This window comes from Aotus nancymaae, unplaced genomic scaffold (assembly GCF_030222135.1).
Source record: "Aotus nancymaae isolate 86718 unplaced genomic scaffold, 86718_ANA_hifiasm-v0.15.2.pri h1tg000016l, whole genome shotgun sequence".
In the NCBI taxonomy this organism is placed as follows: Eukaryota; Metazoa; Chordata; class Mammalia; order Primates; family Aotidae; genus Aotus; species Aotus nancymaae.
The window spans coordinates 37,327,359-37,347,687 of record NW_026988428.1 but is presented as its reverse complement, the minus strand read 5'-3'; the positions used below and the strand labels follow the sequence as shown (position 1 = coordinate 37,347,687).

The following is a 20,329-nucleotide window of genomic DNA, read 5'->3' as shown; positions in this document are numbered from 1 at the left end:
GCCCAGCTAATTTTTGTATTTTTAGTAGAGACAGGGTTTCACCACGTTGGCCAGGATGGTCTCGATCTCTTGACCTCGTGATCCGTCCGCCTCAGCCTCCCAAAGTGCTTGGATTACAGGTGTGAGCCATCGTGCCTGGCCACAGCATTCAAAATTTTAAAACTCTTGTATTATCAGGAAGTATTTACAGTATTGTTTTTCCACAATGAAACTTTCAGCAGCTCCAGCCAAACCACAATGTAGTAGATTTTCCTAACTTTAATGGTTAAGGTTCACACTTTTCCCTCTGAAACTTTGTCCTCCCACCCATTTATGAGATCCAGGGATTGTAACACTTAATGTGTAGCAAATTAGAAGATAAAAGTATGTGATATGTTTTTCAAGGATTTTGCACCTCATAACATCCTAATAAAAATTTGTGGAGAGAGATGAGATTGAAAAATAGAAATGGGTAATGTCAACAAGAACGTAATAGGGCTGTGTGATCATTATTTTGCTTTAAAAAGAACTTTTCCTTGCTTTGTTAAAAACTAAAGTTATCCCTTTGGGGACTTTAATGGTACCCCAGCTAAGTGGCTACATCTGGAAAGTAGAATACTAAAAGGTCTACCATTAGGCAAGAGCTGTGGAGAAAGCAATTAGCCATGTAAGTGACACAGGACCAGGCCTGGCTGAATTGCTGCTGGGATTTCTCTGCCTCCTAGGCACTGGTCCTTTAAAGTTTGTTGAGCATTTAATCCAGCCAAGTTAAGTAGCTGCCATCTAAGGAAAGATAATGGATCTGTCCTTGTTAATTCTTAAGCATAGTTCCCAAGAGTGCCCTGGAGTTTGATAAAAAGCCAAACATTAGGCATTCAGGAAGAGGGGCAGCGAGGAATAAGAAAAGACGTTACTCCAGTCTAAAACTCCATTCTTTAGTGAGGAGTGATATTTAACTGCCTCAGTTTCCAAAGCAGCATCATAAGGTATCACCCTCTTACCATCTTATTCTTCCCAGAAGCCCAGTGTATAGCCATTGTTTCTAAGGAAGCTTGAAACAATAGGTGATGATGAGATAGAATTTATTTGGTATACTATGTGAAAAAGAAAACAGAATTCTGCATTAGGATACAACTGATAAATATTCATGAAGATGAAGAATAAAATACTTTCTTGTATATTACATTTCCAAGTTCCTTCGAAAATGAAGCAGAATCTATACCTACTGAAAATTGTATATTGGTTAGGTATGGTTTCAGCTGCAAATACCTAACAATAGCTTAAAACTGTGTGAACACTTATAACGCAAGGTGTCCAGAATTAGGACTGTTTCAGCAGCTAAGCAAGTTTATCAAGGACCTAGGTTCTTTCTCTCTGCTGTACCATTTTTAGCTTTTACCTTTTGATTGTCATGCCTGTTGCCTCACTATCAGAGGATGGGAAAGAAATAAGGGGTAGGTAGCATCAGGAACTCTCTTCTTCTAGCTTTCCCTTTTATAAGGAGACAAAAGCCTTACTTAGAAGTGCCATCCTTCACCCACCCCACAGTGAATTTCATTGTCTTATTGGCCTGAACTGTGTGACAGGTTTAATACCAGCTGCATAGGAAAAAGGAATATCTCACTTTTCAGCCTTTATAAAAGTGAGAGGCAAGCAAGAGAAAATGGTTGAAAAAATGGAGGTTGGGTTAAGAAACCAGGTGTCTTCCTCAAACCTATTGCCTCTTCCCTTTCACTGCATTACTCTCCCTTCTCCTCAGCAATCCAGTTATATAAGGCGTTAATTGGTAACGATCTTCTCAGGACCAGAGGCCTGATAACCCATACAAATTTTCAGTTTTAAAGTCAATGGATACAGAATTTAGTTACAGCTGATGTAGTTTGGCTGAATCCCCACCTAACCTCACCTTGAATTGTAATAATCCCCGTGTGTTGTGGGAGGGGCCTGGTGGGAAGTAATTGAATCATTAGGGCAGGTTTTTCCCATGCTGTTCTCATGATAGTGAATAAGTCTCACTAAATCTGATGGTTTTTTTTTTTTTTTAATCTGATGGTTTTATAAAGGGGAGTTCCCCTGCACATGCTCTTCTTGCCTGCCTCCAATGTAAGATGTGACTCTGCTTCTCCTTTGCCTTCCACCATGATTGTGAGGCCTCCCCAGCCATGTGGAACTGAGAGTCTGTTAAACCTCCTTCCTTTATAAATTACCTAGTCTCGGGTATGTCATTATTAGCAACATGAGAACAGACTAATACAATAGCCTTATTGAAAAAAGTCGTGAGAGAGTACTATTAAAAAGAGAGAGAAGGGGGCCAGCTACAGGGGCTCATGCCTATTATCCCATCACTTTGAGAGGCCAAGGCGGGTGGCTCACTTGTGGTCAGGAGTTCGAGACCAGCCTGGCCAATGTGGTGAAACCCTATCTCTACTAAAAATATAAAAATTAGCTGGGCGTGGTGGCGGGTGTCTGTAATCCCAGCTACTCAGGAGGCTGAAGCATGAGAATCACTTGAACCTGGGAGGTAGAAGTTGCAGTGAGCCAAGATCATGCCACTCTATTCCAGTCTGGATGATGAAATAAGATTTTGTTCCACAAAAAAACAAAAAAAAGAAAGAAAAAATAGAGAGAGAGAAGAAAGAGCAAAGAATTATACTTTCTGCTTGACTATGATGTTTAGGAATCACATAACAGAAGCTGAAATGACCAGGACTTTGGTTAAGTATATCTGTACCTATGATGAAGTTATATTTCTCAATCACATCAAATAATAAGTAACATTTTTTTAAAAACTAATCTTTTCTAACCCAAACTGATAAGAAATTATATTTACCACACTCTTTTCTACATTGCCTGATCCCTGATGGAGTTGGCCTAAATGAGCTTTGGAGCCCAGTTTCCTTTTTGCTGTGATTTATTGGGCACCTGCAACTTACTTGACAAAAGACCTGACCCATGGGGCTCGTGAATTTTCACATTTGTCAGGAGGAAGGAACAAGGAACCAAAATAGAAACAAGTGTTGTGGTATGGCTGAGTACTTAAAACTTAGGCTACTTAGAGGAATAGTTAAACCATTGGTCTGTATGATATAAAACAGGGGTGTGCAATGTTTTGGCTTCCCTGGGCCACATTGGAAAAAGAATTGTCTTGGGCCACATGTTAAAATATACTAACACTAACGATAGCTGATGAACTAAAAAAAAAATTGCAAAAAAAAATCAGATAATTTTTTTTTTTTGAGATGGAGTCTCACTCTGTCACCCAGGCTAGAGTGCAGTGACATGATCTCAGCTCACTGCAACCTCCACTGCCCAGGTTCCAGTGATTCTCCTGCCTCAGCCTCCCAAGTAGCTGGGACTACAGGCAACCGCCACCATGCCTGGCTAATTTTTGTATTTTTAGTAGAGACAGGGTTTCACCATATTGGCCAGATTGGTCTTGAACTCCTGGCCTCAGGTGATCTGCCAGCCTCGGCCTCCTAAAGTGCTGGGATTACAGGCAGAAGCCACCATGCCCAGCCTGATAAAGTTTTAAGAAAGCTTAAGAATTTGTATTGGGCCACGTGAAAGCCATTCTGGGCTCCATGTGGTCTGCAGGCCTGAAATTGGATAAGCTTGATATGGAATAATAATACATTGATATTAAACCCAGATCATAATGATGAAGACCCAACAGCTCAGTGTTGACTATGGCTTTATTATTATTTTTCTCTTCCCCTCTAGCTAGCATGTTGATTTGATTTTCCTCTTGTCAGATACTAGAGTGTTTTTTAAAGGAGGAATCCAATTCTTGACACTGTTTGACACCTATGAGATGCTCATATTCTGCCTATAAAATTCTAATAATTGGGATCCTAAAAGAAAATGCTCAAAAGGATGTGGTTAAAATTACCACTAGTGGTTTGGAGAGTGAGGAAGGAACTTAAAAGGGAACAGTTTGTAAATTCACATTTTTTTGCACAGGGCATTTTATTTTAGTTTAGTTTATTTTTCAAAACAGAGTCTTGCTCTGTCGCCTAGGCTGGAATGCAGTTGTGGAATCTCGGCTCCCTGCAACCCCCACCTCCTGGATTCAAGCGATTCTTGTGTTTCAACCACCCAAGTAACTGGTATTTCAGGCGTGCACCACCACGCCCATCTAATTTTTATATTTTTAGTAGAGACAGGGTTTCGACGAGGTTTCAACACATTGACCAGGCTGGTCTCAAACTCCTGGCCTCAAGTGATCCACCCACCTTGGCCTCCCAAAGTGTTGGGATTACAGGCATGAGCCACCCCATCTGGCCACACAGGCATTTTAGTTGGTAATAAAATTTAGTGCTGGAATCAGACGCCGTAAGAAAGTGAATTGACCCACAAAGACCATACCACCAGTTTCCTTTCATACAACAGCAGTATAACTCTAGTATACTGAAATTGTCTTAGGTGCCTTTCTGTAATAAAGGGAATCTGGTGTCAAACAAAGTAGGGAAGAGCATGCGCTAATTCTCACCGATTTGAAAAGTGAAATTTACATTGCAAACGGAGTTGGAAAGCCATCAGATCTTTTTGAAAGTGTGCCATGTTAAGGTCTGTGAATCCAAGAGTGATAAAGCTTTTCAACAGTTATTCTCATGTCACTATATAAAACCTGACCCAATCACATAAGCAAAAATTTATCAAGTACCAAACTGGGCAAGCCCAGAGGTGGGGCAGGTGAGAAGGATAAAAAATAAGTGTGAGACATGTTTTTAACCCTCTAGTAGTTTACAGTTTACTTTGATTGAGATAGCCTTGCTCTGTTGCCCAGGCTGGAGTGCAATGGAGCAATCTTGGCTCACTGCAACCTCTGATTCCCAATTCAAGTGATCCTCCCACCTCAGCCTTCCTAGGCACACACCAACACTCCTGGCTAATTCCTTTTTTTTTTTTTTTTTTTTTTTGTAGAGGTGAGGTTTCACCTCGTTGCCCACACTGGTCTCAAACCCTTGGGGTGAAGTAGTTCTCCTTCCTCAGCCTCCCAGAGTGTTGGGATTACAGGTGTGAGCCACTACGCCTGCCCATACAGTCTACTTTAAAAAGATAAAACTGTGAAACCATATAGTCTAAAATTCTATACATAAAATTATATAAATAAATTTCCATTTGAATAGTATACAGGTTTAGGAAAGATAGATCACTAAAGATTGAAGTCATTAGAGAAGCTTTCAAAAAGCTATTGGATTTCAGCTGGGCCTTGAAAAATGGTAGGATTCCAATAAACGATGGAGAGAGGAACACATGTCAAGGAATGGGAATGAGCATGGAGGTACAAAATTGAAATCAAGTAGACTTTGTAGATCAGTAAGAGACTGACCTGGGTAGAAGTTGTTAGTAGAATAGGAGAAAATAAAATCATACACAAGGAGAAGAGGACAGAAAGGTAATGTATTTTACATTCTTTTAAAATCTCCTTTGGGAATGATTTCAAACCCACCCCAACCCCAGAGTCAAATCCTTCTTAATGATTTAAATCCCCACTGGTGCTATTTTGTTTTTTTCCTGTTGTAACAATTTTTGAAATTCTGTTTGTTTCTTACTCTGATCTTCTTGCATCCTTGCATTAGGGTATTCTTAGTCCTGACTGGGCCCAGCCTCTGGTTCCGTAGGAAAAAGTTGGTGTTTAAAATAGATACCAACTCGGGCCGGGCGCGGTGGCTCACGCCTGTAATCCCAGCACTTTGGGAGGCCGAGGCGGGTGGATCACGAGGTCAAGAGATCGAGACCATCCTGGTCAACATGGCGAAACCCCGTCTCTATTAAAAATACAAAAAATTATCTGGGCATGGTGGCGCGTGCCTGTAATCCCAGCTACTCGGGAGGCTGAGGCAGGAGAATTGCCTGAACCCAGGAGGCGGAGGTTGCGGTGAGCCGAGATTGCACCATTGCACTCCAGCCTGGGTAACAAGAGCGAAACTCCGTCTCGGAGTAAAAAAAAAAAAAAAATATATATATATAAATATATATATATATATACCAACTCTCTTTTTGGATCTGGACGATGAAAACTGTCCCACCATTGCACACATGGGCAAAAGTTTTGTAGGTTGAGGTTGCTTTGTAGCACTTTAGTGAGACGTGCTAGTTGGTATTTATTCAACAAATATTAAGCACCTACTATATACAGGTACTGGTCTAGGTACTTGAGATTTGTCCATGAACAAGCAAAGGAGAGATCCTTGTTCTTGAGGAGCTTACATTCTAACAGCAACATGGCAACTAGACCAATTATCAAATAATGTCTCTGCTTTCAAAATTCCTTTTTTTCTTTATACAGTGGACTTATTTGTTCAGCTGCCAGAATCTTTAAGATATTCCAACAGCCTTCCCAAAACAGAAAATTCCTCAATCCATTGACAAATGAATCTACCCTAGATACAGTTTGGTGGATTGTACCCCCTCCTCTATTTAGTTTGTCCTTCTTCATTCCTCTGACAACATTTTATCTCTGAGTATTTTGGGGAAAAGTTTTCTGTTCTTATTTGTCCTCTATAAATTGTCTCGCTCACACATGCAGCATATAAGCTACTGTTGCTCTGGTTGTATTTATTTGTTGAACAATCCTGTACTTTGAAATGATTCATTGGAAGAGCCATGAAGCATTCGAAGCAGGATGTGTGACTCACTTAGCAAACAGCAGCATCTTTTTTTTTCCTTTTTATTTATTTATTTATTTGTTACCCATCATTGGCTAAACATCTTGAAGTAGAGAGCAGGAGCCTAGGACTGACCAAAGTAAAAATGAAAGTTATGTTTGGTTTGAAGTATGTATTTAATCCCTTCCTTCTCCCTTTCCCTGCTTTCCCAAACTCATTGAGAACAGAAGCACTGCAGTGAGGGTGAGAAGCCTTGTCAAGACTTTTACAGATCTTCCAGTTTCTTCTTTCAGAATATGTGATCAGTTGAAGTGATTAATTAGTGTTCAAAAATTTTTGCCTTTACCTGCTCAGCACCAATATCACTATATTTCTAGAACTTACTTCTCATAGTTTTTCTCAAGTTTCTATGTCTTCAGAGTCTTACTCTGTTGCCCAGGTTAGAGTTCAGTGGTACTATCTTCTATGACTTTTTCATACTATTTTTTTTCATCAAAATACAGCCAAGTATACTGGCACAGGTAAACCGAGCTCTTTGGAAGGCTGAGGTGGGAAGATCACTTGAGGTCAAGAGTTTTCGAGCAGCCTGGGCAACATAGCAACACCCCATCTCTAAAGTATACAAAAAAATAGCCCGTGGTGGTGCGAAGCCTGTAGTCCCAGCTACTTGGTAGGCTGAGGTGGGAGGATTGCTTGAGCCCAAGAATTTAAAGTTACAATGATCTGATGAGGTCGAGCGGGTTCAGGGTGGTATGGTCGTAGATGAGGTTCCAGTGATCTATGATCACATCACTACACTCCAGCCTGAGCTAAAGAGTGAGACCCTTTCTTAAAAAAAACAAACAAAAAAAAAACCCAAGTATAGATACTGAATTAAAAGAGAGCAATTCTGCCCATAAAGCGCTGCCAAACCCAGAAACTTTGGAGGAAAGGGGTAGTTAGGTTTCAGCATAAATGACTTTTCAGACTATCACAAATGTAAACTCAGTTTCTTGTATTATTTCTTGATAGTTTAGGCACTCGGGGCTCATTTTCTAATAACTAAAGAGTTCTAATTGTCTCCTTCCCCCAGTCTACTCTTCTAAAACAAGGAAAGGGACATGAATTCATCAAGGGTCAGGATATTAAGAATGTTTTTAAATGTGAGGCAAGTCATCATGAAAACTGGAGCTGTGGTGGCCAAAAGCAACATTTCAGGAATGTGTCTGGCTAGGAGTTGAGTGCATATTGCAGAGAAATTTCATTGGTCACAATGCTTTACCAAGGATTTAGCTTGGAACTGTTATATTCCTAATCCCTATATGTTTGTGCCTGGCTCAGAGTCAAAAGGCAAAAATTTAGTTTTAGTTTGACCTTATGTCTCATTTGCCCTGAGCCTTCATTTCAGGTCTGTTCAGTGCTGCTATTTCAAAATAGTTCTAGAGAATAGGTTAAATGAGATTAGGAAAAGAACTGCAGCCTCTCTTGGCATTAACTTGTTTAGAATTATCCTGCAAAGAAAAGTTACTTTTCTACTATAATACCTGTCTCTCTTGAAATTTAAAAAAGTAAAGAGGAGAGAACTAGTTGAGTATGTGCTGTGTCCAAGGTACTGTACTGTTTTATATAATTATTTCATTTAAAAGCTTAAGAAAACAGGGATATAAGGGAGGCTTCTGCGATGTCTGAAATGTTTCATATCTTGAACTAGGTTGTGATTACAAAGGTATATGCAAATATAAAAATTAAAAATTCATTGAGATGTACACTAAGGATTTTTGCTTTTTTTTTTTTTTTTTTTTTTTTTTTTTGAGTTGGAGTCTTGCTGTGTCACCCTGGCTGGAGTGCAATGGCATGATCTTGGTTCGCTGCAACCTCTGCCTCCCAGGTTCAAGCATTTCTCCTGCCTCAGCCTCCCGAGTAGCTGGGACTACAGGCATGCACCTCCACGTCCAGCTATTTTTGTATTTCTTGTAGAGACAGGGTTTCACTGTGTTGACCAGGCTGGTCTCAAACTCCTGACCTCAAGTGATCCGCCTACCTCTGCCTCCCAAAGTACTGGAATTATGGGTGTAAGCCACTGCGCCCAGCCCATTTTCTGGGTTTTATACCTCAGTCTTAAAAGGACCAAGCATGATGGCTCATACCTGTAATCCCAGCACTTTGGGAGGCTGAGGCAGGAGGATCGCTTGAGCCCAGGAGTTTGAGACCAGCCTAGGCAACATAATAGGATGCCATCTCAAAAAAAAGAAGGAAAAAGAAAAAAGTTTAAAAATCTTAAGACTTTATTCATTGAGATTTATTTCTTTTTTTTTTTTTTTTTTTGAGACGGAGTTTAGCTCTTGTTACCCAGGCTGGAGTGCAATGGCGCGATCTCGGCTCACTGCAACCTCCGCCTCCTGGGTTCAGGCAATTCTCCTGCCTCAGCCTCCTGAGTAGCTGGGATTACAGGCACGCGCCACCATGCCCAGCTAATTTTTTTTTGTATTAGTAGAGACGGGGTTTCACCATGTTGACCAGGATGGTCTCGATCTCTTGACCTCGTGATCCACCCGCCTCGGCCTCCCGAGATTTATTTCTTATTTACAGTTTCCACCATCTTTGTTCTTCAAGCCATTCTTTTTTTTTAAAAATAGCAACAAGGTCTCATATTGTTGCCCAGGCTGATCTTGGAACTCTTGGGCTCAAGCCATCCTCCCACCTCGGCCTCTCAGAGTGTTAGGATTACAGGTGTGAGCCACTGCACCCAGTCCATCCTAACTCTTTACTTAGCTCTGTTCATTTAGTAAGTTTGTGAGGAGGACAGATTCTAGATTCTCCTATTACAAAAGGATAGGTAAGAGTAAAACTTCCTAGAAATAGAAAGAGTTTTTACCAAAGGTGTCCCATGGAAAGTTAATTGGAAACTATACTTTGCCTGTCCATTCTGTAAGCAATATCAGTTTTCAAATTACTTCCTCGTAGTCCTGACATTCTATTTTATGCCTCTTAATATTTCTTAAAAGAAAAGAATCTTCTTTCTCGCTACTTTTTTTCTTCATAAGGGAGTACAAATCAAAAGTAGCCAAAATTGTTTTGATTAGCTTCTTCTGTATTATCTCTTGGTTACTAACAAGGCAGTGCATGAGAATTCCATGCAATCTGTTCTCCCAATTACAGTGCCTTCTGTCTCCATCTTCCTAAGTTCCCTATCCTAAGTATTTGCAGATCTGGAGCACATCAGCCATTTTATAAAATGAGGCTGGAAGTTTTTTGCCTGCTTTTTTTCTTCCAAGTTTCAGGTCTAAAAACATGTGTTGGCAGTTTGGAAAAGGAAACTAAAAAACAGCCTTTTTTCTTATTTATTTTTCCCTTCCCCTGTTACTCTATAGCAGGATTTCTCAACAAATACAACTGATATTTTGGGTTATGTAATTCTTTGTTTTGGGAGGCTGTGTTGTGTACCATACAATATTTATTGGCATCTCAGGCCTCTACCTTCTAGAGGCCAGTAGCATCCTCCCAGTTGTGACAAACAAAAACGTCTCCAAACATTGTCAAATGTCCCATGGGGGACAGAGTTGCCTCTGGTTGAGAACCACTGCCACATGCTATAAGCTGCATTTAAAGAAAATGGATTTAGGGAGAAAGATTTAAGATTGGCACATGATTAAAATTCCCATGGGATCTTGGAGCGAGCATATTATCTAGATTAGAGCTGTCCAAAAGAAATATAATGCAAACCACAAATGTGAGCCACATACGTAAGTTTTAATTTTCTAGTAGCTACATTAAAAAGTGAAAGTAAACATGTGAAACTAATTGTAATAATATATTTTATTTAACCCAATATATCCAAAATAATATCATTTTGACATGTAATCAAAATAAAAATTATTAACAAGATATTTTACATTTTTTTTTTGTACTAAGTCTTTGAAATTCAGTGTGTGTGTTGATTTTCAGTACATTTTAATTCAGACTAGCCACACTGCAAGAACTCAATAGCAGTGTGTGGCTAGTCGCTACCATAGTGGATAGTGCAGATCTAGATGATCTTAGTCTCCAGATGGGTGTGTAAATTAATCTTGGCATAAAGGAGGGGGAGAAACTGTTCTGATTTTGTATTAAGCCTTCTGCTGCCTTAGAGATGGTTATTATATTTACCCTACAGTGAGGGTGAGTGTGTTCCCTGAATGAGTGGCTATTTGCCAAAACCTTAGACATAGGTAAAGCCAAAGAACAAAGGAAGATCCTTTAAGGGCATTAACAAATGAGGGGCTGGGCACGGTGGCTCATGCCTGTAATCCTCACACTTTGGGAAGACGAGGCTGGCAGATCACTTGAGCTCAAGAGTTCAAGACAAGCCTGGGCAACATGGTGAAACCCCGTCTGTACAAAAAATACAAAAATTACCCAAACATAGTGGTGCATGCCTATAGTCCCAGCTACTCAGGAGGTTGGGGTGGGAGGATTGCTTAAGTCTAGAAGGCAGAGGTTGCAGTGAGCCGAGATCGTGCCACTGCACTCCAGCATGGATGACAGAGCAAGAGCCTGTCTCAAACAAACAAGAAAACAAACAAATGAGGGAACTAGATTTTTTAAAGGGAAATAACTTAAGAAAATATTTTGAGGAGTCCCTTCACCCATTTTAATTCAATAGAACATATTTTTACTTAGGTCAAAGAAATTTTTTTTTTTTTTTTATACAGAGTCACGCTCCGTTGCCCAGGCTAGAGTGCAGTGGCGTGATCTCAGCTCACTGCAACCTCCACCTCCCAGATTCAAGCAATTCTTTGACTTCAGCCTCCTTAGTAGCTGGGATTATAGGCACACACCATCACAGCCAGCTTTTTTTTGTTTTTTGTTTTTTTTTGAGATGGAGTTTCGCTCTTGTTACCCAGGCTGGAGTGCAATAGTGCAATCTTGGCTCGCCGCAACCTCAGCCTCCTGGGTTCAAGCAATTCTCCTGCCTCAGCCTTCTGAGTAGCTGGGACTACAGTTGTGTGCCACCATGCCCAGCTAATTTTTTTTTGTATTTTTGGTAGAGATGGGGTTTCACCATGTTGACCAGGATGGTCTCGATCTCTTGACCTTGTGATCCACCCGCCTCGGCCTCCCAAAGTGCTAGGATTATAGGCATGAGCCACAGTGCCCGGCCTATTTTTTGTATTTTTAATAGAGATGGGGTTTCACCATGTTGGTCATGCTGGTCTCGAACTCCTGACCTCGTGATCCGCCTGTCACAGCCTCCCAAAATGCTGGGATTAAGGCATGAGGCACCATGCCCAGCCCAGCTCAAAATTTCTATCATTTAATAACATTTTAGCTATTTTTAGTCAGGCACAATGTTGTGCACCTGTAGTTCCAACTACCCAGGAGGCTAAGGCAGGAGACTCATTTGAGCCCAGGAGTTCAAGAACAGCCTGGGTAACATAGTGATATCCCATCTTATTAAAAATTACTCCTGATAATCATTTTAGCTATTTTAATTGAGAAATTGCTTTCAGACGGATGGTTTCCTAAGCATGAAGTTAATTACTAATCTAGAGAATTTCTTTTTTTCTTATGGGTATCCATCCCACCCTTCCCTTGCCATGAGTGAGGGTGCACCAAGCTACCACAGGCCCCTGGCTCAGCCTCACTCACCCTAGCTGTGGTCAAGGACAGGACAACTGGGACTCAGTATTCTAGAGCATTTCTGAAGTGTTAACTCTTAATAAATGAGAGAAAATATAAGGACTACACAAAGCAATAGCTGGATTCGTAATCACTTTGTTTTTTGGTTTTTTTGTTTTTGTTTTTGTTTTTGAGACAGAGTCTTGCTCTTGTCACCCAGGTTGGAGTGCAATGGCACGATCTCTGCTCACAGCAATCTCTGCCTCCCAGGTTCAATGATTCTCCTGCCTTGGCCTCCTGAGTAGCTGGGATTACAGGCACCTGCCACCACGCCTGGCTAATTTTTGTATTTTTAGTAGAGACAGGGTTTCACTGTGTTGGCCAGGCTGGTCATGAACTCCTGACCTCATGATCCACCTGTCTCGGCCTCCCAAAGTGTTGGAATTACAGGCATTAGCCACTGCACCCAACCTGGCAATCACTTTGACAGAAAGCTTCAGTAAGCTTTTATTCTGCCCCTAGGCATATAAGAATGGTATTAGAAATAGGTTTTGCCATGTTGCCCTGGCTGGTCTCAAACTCCTGTGAGGCATGCGCCACTGTGCCCAGCCTAATGTTTTAAAATTCATTAAATATATAGGATTACAAAGGAAATTAATGACATTATAATTGATTTTCAAAAACACATGGAAAAAAGGCTGGGCACAATGACTCATGCCTGTAATCCCAGCACTTTGGGCGCCCGAGGCAGGCGGATCACTTGAGGTCAGGAGTTCAAGACCAGCCTGGCCAACATGGTGAAACCCCTTATCTACTAAAAATACAAAAATTAGCTGCGGTGGCAGGCACCTGTAGTCCTAGCTGCTTGGGAGGCTGAGGCAGGAGAATCACTTGAACTTGGGAGGCAGAGGTTGCAGTAAGCTGATACTGCGCCACTGCACTCCAGCCTGGTGAGACAGAGCGAGACTCTATCTCAAAAAATGTATATATGTTTATGTATATATATATATATATACACACACAAAAAAAAAATTTGATAATATATGTGGTTTTCTATTAATGTATTAAATAAGTTCTAGTGGTGGATCTGGAACTATTAATACCATAATTTCATAGTGATGAGTATAAAGAATATTTTGAGATATTTTATAATAACTCCAACGTGATATGAGAATATATGTGATTTCCATTATGAATTAGGAATGCTAAATTTTAGTTGGAGTTTACTGAAAGTAAAGATGAAATATTTTTCCTGTGTTCACAATTATCAAACCCTCTGAGATGCTGGTGAGTGGGAGAGATCCCTCCAACCACCTTCAGTTCTCTTTGGGCCCCAGCTTTTGATTTGGAAAAACAAATAGCTTAAAGGTAGTCCAGACGCAGTGGCTCACACCTGTAATCCCAGGACTTTGAGAGACCGAGGTGGGCAGATCACTTGAGGTCAGGAGTTCGAGACCAGCCTGGGTATGGTAGTGAAACCTTGTCTCTACTAAAAATACAAAAATTAGCCGAACATGATAACAAATGCCTGTAACCCCAGCTACTCAGGAGGCTGAGGCAGAAGAATTGCTTGAACCCAGGAGGCAGAGGTTGCAGTGTGCCGAGATCACACTATTGTACCCCAGCCTGGGCAACAGAGCAAGACTCTGTCTCAAAAAAAAAAAAATATTGCTCAGGGGTGGCATGAAGGAAGCTAGGGGTCGGGGGTAGGCAGCAAAAAAGAACAAGACTAGAGGACCAATAAGATAAGTCAGGACTATGTAGCAAAGTTACAGCAGAAGAGGGGAGTTGTTTGTTAACATATTGAACAACCAGAGCAAAACCTGATAGAGATTTAAAATCTTTCTTCTAGCTCTTTTTGAGCAAACTAGATTTCTGATAGTTGAAGAGGCCTTCTTACTTAAAAGTCTTTTTTTTTTTTTTTTAAATACAAATGGGCTCTCACTACGTTGTTCAGGTGGTCTTGGACTCTGGAGTGGCCTCAAGCGATCCAACCACTTGGCCTCCCAGAGTGCTGATATTACAGGCATGAGCCACTGCACCTAGCCAAAAATTACTCTTTAGATTCTAGCACTTTTTCAAGCTACCTCTATGAAATTTCCTTTTAGTACCTATAAATGTATTTTTGACAAAGATGTTTATAACATTACCAGTACTTTTTTTTTTTTGAGACAGGGTTTCACCATGTTGGCCAGGTGGGTCCGAATCTCCTGACCTCGTGATCCACCTGCCTTGGCCTCCCAAAGTGCTGGGATTACAGGCGTGAGCCACCATGCCCGGTCATCAGTACTTTTTTTTTTCTTTGAGACAGAGTTTCTCTCTTGTCGCCCAGGCTAGAGTGCAGTGGCGTGATCTCAGCTCACTGCAACCTCTGCCTCCGAGTTCAAGCAATTCTCCTGCCTCAGCCTCTTGAGTAGCTGGCATTATAGGTACACACCACCATGCCTGGCTAATTTTTGTATTCTTAGTAGAGACAGGGTTTCACCATGTTGATTAGGCTGGTCTCCAACTCCTGACCTCAGGTGATCCACCTGCCTTGGCCTACCAAAGTGCTGGGATTACAGGCATGAGCCACCGCTCCCAGCCAACATTACAAGCACATTTTGAAAACTTATAGCCCTGCATAATCTACTACTCATCATATCCGCTTAAAATTATATTTTTTAGGCCGGGCACAGTGGATCACGAGGTCAGGAGTTCAAGACCAGCCTGACCAGTATGGTGAAACCCCATCTCTACTTTAAAAAAAAAAAAAAAATACAAAAATTAGCCGTGCATGGTGGCGTGTGCCCCTAGTCCCAGCTACCTGGGAGGCTGAGGCAGGAGAACTGCTTGAACTCAGGAGGAGGAGGTTGCAGTGAGTCAAGATTGTCTGCTGCACTCCAGCCTGGGCAACAGAGCAAGACTCCGTCACGAAAAAAAAAAATTTTTTTTGGCTAGGTGCAGTGCCTCATGCTATAATTCCAGCATTTTGGGAGGCTGAAGCAGGCGAGCAGATTACCTGAGGTTGGTAGTTTGAGACTAGCCTGGCCAACACCGTGAAACTCCGTCTCTACTAAAAATACAAGAATTAGCTGAGTGTGGTAGTGGGTGCCTGTAATTCCAGCTATGAAAGAGGCTGAGGCAGGAGACTCTCTTGAACCCTGGAGGTGGAGGTTGCAGTGAGCTGAGATTGCACCATTGCACTCCAGCCTGGGTGACAAGAGCGAAACTCTGTCTCAAAAATATATATATATATAGTTTTTTCTTCATTGTAAACTAGGTTCTGCCTATTTCCTTTTACCAAATACCTGGCAATCCCAGACCCTCTACAGTGACTTGTTTAGCCTACACTTATCGTACCCCTGGTTAATAGTTCCCTCCTTCCCCACAACCCTCACTCTTTTTCCTTTTCCTTTTTATTTATTTATTTTTTTTGAGACGGAGTTTCACTCTTGTTGCACAGGCTGGAGTGCAATGGCGCGATCTTGGCTCATTGCAACCTCCACCTCCTAGGTTCAAGTGATTCTCCTGCCTCAGCCCCCCGAGTAGCTAGGAGTATAGGCATGCACCACCATGCCCTGCTAATTCTGTATTTTTAGTAGAGAAGGGGTTTCACCATGTTGTCCAGGCTGGTCCCGAACTCCTGACCTCAGGTGATCCACCTGCCTCAGCCTCCCAAAGTGCTGGGATTACAAGCATGAGCCATCATGCCCAGCCAATTTTCTTATGGAAACATCTGTAACTGAAAAACTTGGTGCCTGGAGTTTACCAGTAATAGAGAAAACTAATGTTTTTGGCTACATTTTCCCACATTTTATTCAGTTTTGTCCTAGATCAATCAGAAACCACTGAGACTATATATTTTTTTATGAGACAAGGTCTTGCTCTGTCGCCCATGCTAGAGCTCAGTAGTGGGATCTCAGCTCACTGCAAACTCCACTTCCCGGTTTCAAGCAATTCCCTTGCTTCAGTCTCCCAAGCAGCTGGGATTACAGGCGCCCACCACCATACCCAGCTAATTTTTGTGTGTTTAGTAGAGATGGGGTTTCACTATGTTGTTGGCCATGCTGGTCTTGAACTCCTTACCTCAAGTGATCCGCCCGCCTGGGCCTCCCAAAGTGCTGAGATTACAGGCATGAGCCACCACGCCCAACCCTCTTTTTTGAGAAAGGGTCTCACTGGTCTATAGTGGTGTAATCACAGCTCACTGCAGCCTTGATCTCCTGGGCTCAAGTGGTCCCCCCACCTTAGCCTCTTTTGTATCTGGAAATACAGGTGAGCATCACCACACCCAGCTAGTTTAAAAATGTTTTGTGGCTGAGCGCAGTGGCTCACTCCTGTAATCCCAGCACTTTGGGAGGCCAAGGCAGCTGAATCACCTGAGGTCAAGAGTTCAAGACCAGCCTCACCAATGTGGTGAAACCCCGTCTCTATTCTAAAAATAACAAAAATTAGCCAGACCTGGTGGCATGCGCCTGTAGTCCCAGCTACTCGGGAGACTGAGACAGGAGAATTGTTTGAACCTGGGTGGCAGAGGTTACAGTGAGCTGAGATCACGCCACTGCACTCTAGCTTGGGCAACAGAGCAAGACTCTGTCTGAAAAGTAAATAAATAAATAAATAAGGCTGGGTGCGGTGGCTCACGCCTGTAATCCTAGCACTTTGGGAGGCAGAGGTGGGTGGATCACCTGAGGTCAGGAGTTCAAGACCAGCCTGGCCATCATGGTGAAACCCCATCTTAAAAAATAAAATAAATAAATAAATAAAAATAATTTTTTTTTTTTTTTAATAAAAATGGGGTTTTGTGACAATCCCCAGTCTGTCTTGAACTCCTGGGCTCAAGCAATCTGTCCACCTCAGCCTCCCAAAGTGCTGCAATTACAGGCATGAGCCATTGCACCCAGCCTAGGATTTTGGATCTTAAGCTGGCTTTAGTTGTAAATTCAGGGAATAGCTACTTTCAGGTAAAATAAAGTAGTGGAAACAGTTCAGTGTTGCTTTCCTGATGGGTAGGAGTGACGTGGGGCCAACTCCTGTGTATTTGGTTTGCAGTCAAGAACTGTTGCAAAAAAGGCTAAAGGTGTAGGATTTGATGGGAGGTATATACGTGGTGAAGAAAGTAAAAAGAGGGGACTAACCAATCACCATTTTTAGAAGCAAAAAGAAAAATAGAATCATGTTTCAGAGCCTCACTGTGAAGGAGCTGTGGAAAACTGCAGCATCCAGGCTATTACTGTGTTGCAGGCATGTTTTAATGAAGGAATATGGCCAGGAGCCTCAAAGGGATTTTGAGAATATTACTATTTTGTATTACTGCTGTTTATCTGTTCCCTTCACTCTACCCCTTTTAAGAAGGGATGGGAGCATGAATTATTGTCCAGTAACCCTATTTTACTTAGACATAAACTGGATAGACTTAGCCCACTTTTCTTCATTGTCCTTTCATCCAAATCCCAAACAAATAAAATCTCCATACATCTCCCTTTCTCTTCCCTCATCCTGCCTACAGGCTCCTCCCTACCCTTAAAAAAATATTTTTTGCTGGCATTTTTATTCTACTATTATATAGTCATCAGTATTGTACTGGCCTTTTTATGGCTGATGGAGCCCAGGCGGGCTGCCCGATGAGGGGAGACAGCATTTGGCCGATGGGGCTGGTATGTGCCATTATTGCTGGCCATTGGGCCTTGGTCCTCTACAGCTCCATCCTGGCTCATTAAAACTCTGAGCCAAATAGCCATGCAGGCGCCTGCTGCAGCACTGTAGGGGCCAAGAAGTTAAATGGTTCTCCTAATCCTGCATAATTTATCTCCCTGTTAGCCCCCTCATAAAAGAGTCCAATTCAGCCCTACCATGGAGAGCTTCATTCTCAATTTCCTATTTTTGTGATGGGCAACGAGTGCCCAGCCCTTCCCTTCTCCCTTTATTATTATTATTAAAAATTGTTTTCCCCTTGTTCAATACAAGTATGCCTTAATGTTTTTTTCATTTGGAGCCTCCTACTTGGACCCCACTTCACCAACAATCTGTCCACTTCTGTTGTTTGGACCTGATATTACAGAGCAGTTGGTGGTGTGGTCTTCCCCTTCTCCTCTTCTCCCTGCCTTCTAGCACCTTTTTTTCTCCATGTCTTCTCCTCTTCCAGTTTTTTCTCCCTCTCCAGTTCTTTCCAGGGACCAACCTCGATTGCAGATTGTTTGGTAGGACATTTTAAAAGGGCACTGAATTGGGTTTTTGTTTTTGTTTTTTCACATCTCCATTTCTGTTTCATTTCAGAGATTTACAAACGAGGACCACCTGGCAGTTCATAAACACAAGCATGAGATGACATTGAAATTTGGCCCAGCTCGAACTGATTCAGTCATCATTGCAGGTATTGCTGCCCCAAAAGCCACGTGCCTTGATATCACCAGACAGTTAAGATTAATACCAGAGACCAGATGTACTGGGAGCTATACTCCCCTTCTCCCATTAAGAGCCCTTATGTGATCTGCATTTAATCAGGAAAAAGGAACACTAAAAGCTCCCAAGTTTCTATTGTACCCTCTACTCTGTTTTTAATAACAAGATTGTGTTCTGCGGTTTTTGAGGGTAGGTGTGTTGAGGTTTCGTCTTAGCTTTTTTCGGTCTATTACCTTCTTACTTTCTATTTATTAAGACTTTGAAAGATTTACAGACAAAAGATGCCTTTGACATTTTTCCCTACCCACAGTGAAGGGGTGAACAAAAGAATGCAAAAAAGCCAACCCAGCCTGACTGCTTCTCTTCCACTGGGTGTCAGTTTTCCTCCAGCAGGCAGATTGTCAGTTCATAAATTCAACTTCCCTTGTGAACCCAGACACCATTGAGGGAACATTTCCAAAGCTCAAACAAGACATTTAGTCAGTGGGACTTTTCTAAGCCAATTTGGGTGACCTGGAACCTCTCAGCAGTTGTTGTAGATACTGTCTTGCTTACATATGCCGTTCTCAAGGGAGCCCTCTTAGCAACTGCTCTCAAACCAGGCAGCAATTCTGCTGCACCATTTTCAGCTAGACAGACATACAAACCAAAGTGAGCTTTTGCTTTTGATCCATGAGTGGTTCTGATTTAGCTCAATTTAAGCAAACTTAACTCAATATTTAATTTCTAGGGTATTTAGTTGGTGGTTATTACTTTATAACTCAGATAAGACGGAGTTTCTGCAAGTATTACTAGCCAAAATGCTTCCATAGACATGGAGAAGGAGAGACAGAACTTCCTCGTCATACTTCTATACATGTTGAAAGGGACTTGCCACTTGCCCTTACAGACCTCGTATTCCTCATTAATTCAGCAAATATTTATTTCATATCTACTATATACACCAGGCACATTTGCTAGGAGCTTGTAGATTTGTAATCCTTGGGAAAAGGACATAAATGGGAACATTGTCATTAGTGATCCTTAAGAAAACCTGGGGAAAGGTCAGGTGTGGTGGCTCATGCCTGCAATCCCAATGTTCTGGGAGGCCGAGGCAGGAGGATCACTTGAGGCTGCGAGTTCAAGACCAGCCTGAGCAACATAGGGAGACCTCTACAAAAATGTTTAAAAATTAGCTGCATGCCTATAGTCTTAGCTACTTGGGAGGCTGAGGTAGGAAGATTGCTTGAGTCCAGGAGTATGAGGTTACAGTGTGCTATGATCGTGCTGTTGCACTCCAGTCTGGACCACAAAGCAAGACCCTGTCTCTAAAAACAAAAGGAAAAGCTGGGGGAGATCTTAGGGAATAGTGGATAGGGTATACATATAGTAAGACATAATTAATTCAGGACATATATTCATAAAATCGTAGTATTTGCAGACAAGTATAAGTGAATACTACAAACTGTATGAATACTAAACGAGTTAATATTAAGTAGAATTAATCAGAGGAAGTTTATTTGAGAGGTACGTTTGGGACAAGGTTATAAAGTTGGAGAGATTATTCCAAATTGGTGGAAGGGTCTGCGCCAAGTCTCCAGGGGTGGTAAGGAAGTTGCTCTAGGACACTCCCAAGGAGAAAACGTGTTCTTCTGTTACTCTTTGCTCTCAGTTCTGGAATGCTCATCTTGTTGCACATGACTTCAACTATCATATATCTACACTGGTAATTCTTACATCTCCAATTAAGACCTGGTATGTCATGTATTCCAACCCCTTATGTGAACATTTTTACGTGG

At 41.8% G+C, this 20,329-nt stretch overlaps 1 protein-coding gene across 3 annotated transcripts in view; it reads left to right on the top strand.

Moving 5' to 3' along the window:
- Positions 1 to 20,329, top strand: part of LOC105715874 (cyclic AMP-dependent transcription factor ATF-7) — a 116,381-nt gene that overhangs the window by 59,629 nt on the left and 36,423 nt on the right. For all 3 annotated transcript variants that reach the window (XM_012450340.3, XM_064377162.1, XM_064377163.1), the window contains exon 3: positions 18,426 to 18,522. In XM_012450340.3, the coding sequence (XP_012305763.1) occupies positions 18,426 to 18,522 (97 nt within the window). The remainder of the gene's footprint in view (positions 1 to 18,425; positions 18,523 to 20,329) is intronic.